The following is a 4,263-nucleotide window of genomic DNA, read 5'->3' as shown; positions in this document are numbered from 1 at the left end:
GTAGTCGTAGTCGATGATGCTGGATGTTTTCTCGGATTGAAGCATAACCAAATACCTGTTTTCTAATCACCTCGTTACTAACACGCTGACGCCATCCAAAACCAACCACCCTTCTGAGGCATCGGTGGTCGAAAACCTGAAGACGCTTCACATCATCTGTCCATAGAGGAGGTCATGTCTAGCACCCGTACAACACAGTCTTACTGTAGTCTGGTACACACGACTCAAGGAACTGTTATCAATAAACCTAAACTTATTACGCGGAACCTATTTTGGGACCTGTCCGAAACTGGCTCTCCAATAAATTAAGACACGAACTCACTACCAGGATGTTCGCGCATCAGATCTAATTTATCTTATTTTAAAATGCATTTATTTGGGGTAGGGAAATCTAACATTATTGCAGCTCTCGTGCTCTCTCCGAATCGTATGTAAGACAGCTATGGATCCCAAAGGCTCCGCAATTGCACATACGTGTCGAACAAAGAGATACCCCTCTGGCAGCTACCCGCCTGTACCTTGTACTGAAATGCACTCTTGAAAAGAAATTCACGTATATTAGCGAGATAGCATGGAAACTGGATCACTTTAAACACTATTCATACGTGATATACAACACTGGTTAAGTGAGCCTATGATGATCGGGAGTCATGTGAGTCCACCACATTGATGCGCTTAGAAACAAGTTCAAAGCACCTCCAGTAGCAAAGAAACGCCACCGATCAATTATTGTTTTGTGAAAAAGTGGGCATGTGATCTGCAAAGATCGGCAGAGTTTCGTGATGCCTATGTAGTTGCATACAAAGCCGAGAACAAGCAATGAGAACAGATAGAAGGGCGTGTGAGACGGTGTGCCGACACAAACGAAGTGAAGTGAAATTGGGAGAGCTGAAAATAACAGACAATCCAATCGCACGAACAGATGAATGAAAGACAAGTGATAATGGAAAACTGTCGTCATCAACCTGATCAATTCCTCAAGGCCGCTAGACGTGCTTGCATTTCAGACATCTCCTCCTCATCGTCCTCGAGTACACTCCCAGCCAACTCACTAGGTGACTGGCTCCCACCAGCAATCGGCATGTCTGTGGGAACTGAAACCAAACCGATGCCAGGCGGTTTGACCACCTCGCCAGATGTGATTTCGAAAATGATCTTTTCGACCTCGGCTGCTGTGGCCTCCTCCATATCATCCGCATCGCCCATAGTGGACTCCATTGTGTCTTGGATCATCTCATCAATAAGGCCCATCTTTGTCATCTCTTTGCTGAGATCTCGCATCGTTTTCTGAAGCTCAGGAAGCTGTAGAATGAGAACAAACGCAGGCAACTGTAAGTCGGGACAATTTTGCTTTCACTAGCCATGGAATGGAAGAGAAATCGAAAAAAATCAGTGGAGCTTGAGGGGCTACCAGCTGTGGGAACTGAAACCAAACCGATGCCAGGCGGTTTGACCACCTCGCCAGATGTGATTTCGAAAATGATCTTTTCGACCTCGGCTGCTGTGGCCTCCTCCATATCATCCGCATCGCCCATAGTGGACTCCATTGTGTCTTGGATCATCTCATCAATAAGGCCCATCTTTGTCATCTCTTTGCTGAGATCTCGCATCGTTTTCTGAAGCTCAGGAAGCTGTAGAATGAGAACAAACGCAGGCAACTGTAAGTCGGGACAATTTTGCTTTCACTAGCCATGGAATGGAAGAGAAATCGAAAAAAATCAGTGGAGCTTGAGCGTAGGGCTACCAGAAAAGCTTGAAGCGTGAACAAAATAAAGAAGTGAAAGGCTCAGCGCGACACCCACTAGAAATACTCGAACCAGTGAATGATTTCTAAGCGATTTATCATGAGTGACCCATAGTGTTCAGTTCAACAGATACAGAGGTACCTTACAGAAGTTACGTTAGAAAGCGAAACTATGCAGGCGCGAAACAACCAGAAACCAACCTCATAGGAAACGAAGCAACTTAGTTGACCCCAGCAAGCGTTCAGATTAGTTTTAGGCAATCAGAACCAATAAAAACAAGAAGGGATCGCACCCTTATTACTCAGAGTACAAGCCTAGCAGAATTAAATACTTTTAGTTCGGCGCTCCCTGCCTCACCACGAAGACTATTGTGCGAACTTACGAAAAATTCTGTGAATACTGTATAAAAACAGCTGTCGAAAGTTGTTTGCTCCACTGCATAATTTCTCAAGCCGCCAAGTTTGTGATATAGCATGGTGGGCGGAAGAGCAAGCCAAGGACTGGTGTAAGACTTACGCCATTACAACAAAAAACGAGCTTTGGAGCTGGTGAACTTGATGTTCAGATTTGAACGAAGCACAGTGTTCGGTAACTTTGAGTTCGACAGTCAGCTGGACTAGAACTTCTGGGTAGTCCTCATCAGCTATACAGTTTTTTGAATTGGTTCACATGTGCTTCAAACCAAAACTCATATTTACATTTTTCAAGTACGCAACCTATGTACAGTGGACTGTTAGACGGAATCCTACACCGAAAGCGCCTTGCTAGTAGGCAGTGCAACGGCCAATAAACCTAACTCACACGGGGCGTTGGCCGGTTCAATAAGGCGAGCTCTGAATGGACGAAGACGTGAACCCAACAAACAATCGTGTTCTAGTGTCCCCTGAAGCCCGTTTATAGCGGCACGTCCAGAAGGCGTACGAAATTCCAAGATATTGTTGTCACCCATAATTTAGCTACGACGCCTTGTACATGCTTCCAAACTGGCTTTGGTCATTTACTACACTCTGTGAACCGATGGTGGCCTATTTCCTGAAAACGCTAGTTTAAGAGAGAACGAGCTGAGGCACAGCCGTTTTTCCCAGGAACTGAAAATTTACGCCTATCAGCAACCCGTCTTCAAAAACAAAGATGGAAACATAGTTTTGACAAGATGAAGATCGAAGTTATGCCATATAATTTAGGATTGTCTTCAACGGACGACCGGACGCAGCTAAACCGTTTCAAACGGGTACACCGCACTGAGCAAAATAGAACCAGGAAGGCAGACAAATGGCAGATCACTAAAAGCCAAGTGGGAGTGGAAAGAGATGGAGTCAATGGGGGATCAAGGGATGGCGGGACTGCTGTCATGCTCTGCTACGATCGTTCTGGACCGGTCCACCCTGACAACTCACTCGTTCCCGAAGAAGTTCTGAGCTTAATGAAAAAGTTACAATCCGTCTGCATCTCACAAACTGCCCCCAAATCCCACTGCAATACATTTAAGAATAGGTGATAAATGACGAACCTTACCTTAAACAATGCGGACATAGATTTCATCACAGCGGTGCTACTCTTCAAGCAACCGGCCATCTTTGTGGTGGCCGCCTGACAATTCAATTCGGAAATGATGCAATCCAGATTGGCATTTGCTGAGTATAATCTTGACACAGCTTTTCTCGAATTGACCAACTCGCGCGCGAGTATCTTTGCTTCATCAAGGTTGCCAGCTTTCGCTCGTTTCTTGATGTCTGCTTCAACTCGCTTATTTTGTGCCTGTAGGCCAGTGATATCCCGCTGTATGTGGTACTTTTGCCTTCGGACAACAGAAACCATATTCCTTAAACGTTCTCTTGGTGTGGTTTTTTCGCCAAACAGCTTCATTCTCACACAGAGAGAACAGAAGGATCAGAAACGCTGTACAGTACAGATGAATAGCAAACGGACGGACTAAGAGGCGCGCAGATGACTTGGTAACAGGCACTTTAGCTACCGATGGCGATCGGACGGCTAAAATGGGATGGAAAATATTCGTTAGGCAACCAAACGGAAGATGGGCACATACCAAAAAGCTCAGTAACAACAGAGCAGAGAAAGGGGTAGACGGCGTCCATATTGGGATATGCGTATACACTGGGTTCCATAAGGAGGGGGCCTCAATGGGGAGTCAGTAGATTCACTAGATTGGCGCGACAACAGATACCCATTAAGTCAACAAGTTTAACCAGCGAAGGATTTCCTTCGTGCCTCATCACCAGTCATCAACCATCGCCATCGCGAATTACCATCATTAACGGCACAGGCTAAATGCCGGCACCCGCCCGCCAACCATCATCAAGTAAGAATGTCCTATTAACGGGCGTAGACTTCGTAGAAAGCGTTATTATAACCTGAGGGAATGTGAACGACCAAGAGAGAATTATGAATAGCTGAGCATCAATCAGGGGTAGAAGGATGTCTGTGCCAGATTCCTTACAGAACTTTAACCCAAACACGCCCAGTGGATAAAGACACTGTACCAAATCAGTTCGACCAG

General features: G+C 45.6%; 2 protein-coding genes across 2 annotated transcripts; one reads left to right on the top strand and one right to left on the bottom strand.

Annotated features, from left to right (window-relative positions):
- Positions 1 to 550: 550 nt before the first annotated feature.
- T265_10615 (hypothetical protein) lies at positions 551 to 3,735 on the bottom strand (the record flags this gene model as incomplete). The annotated part of the gene is made up of 2 exons (XM_009177036.1): positions 551 to 1,302; positions 3,261 to 3,735. 2 exons carry the CDS (start codon positions 3,609 to 3,611, stop codon positions 970 to 972), a joined length of 684 nt encoding a protein of 227 aa, XP_009175300.1.
- T265_10614 (hypothetical protein) lies at positions 2,899 to 3,243 on the top strand (the record flags this gene model as incomplete). The annotated part of the gene is made up of 1 exon (XM_009177037.1): positions 2,899 to 3,243. One exon carries the CDS (start codon positions 2,899 to 2,901, stop codon positions 3,241 to 3,243), a length of 345 nt encoding a protein of 114 aa, XP_009175301.1.
- Positions 3,736 to 4,263: the final 528 nt, after the last annotated feature.

The sequence above is a fragment of the Opisthorchis viverrini genome (genome assembly GCF_000715545.1).
Source record: "Opisthorchis viverrini unplaced genomic scaffold opera_v5_388, whole genome shotgun sequence".
Classification (NCBI taxonomy): Eukaryota; Metazoa; Platyhelminthes; class Trematoda; order Opisthorchiida; family Opisthorchiidae; genus Opisthorchis; species Opisthorchis viverrini.
Note: the sequence above shows the minus strand (reverse complement) of the source record. Positions and strands in the feature narration are given on the sequence as shown.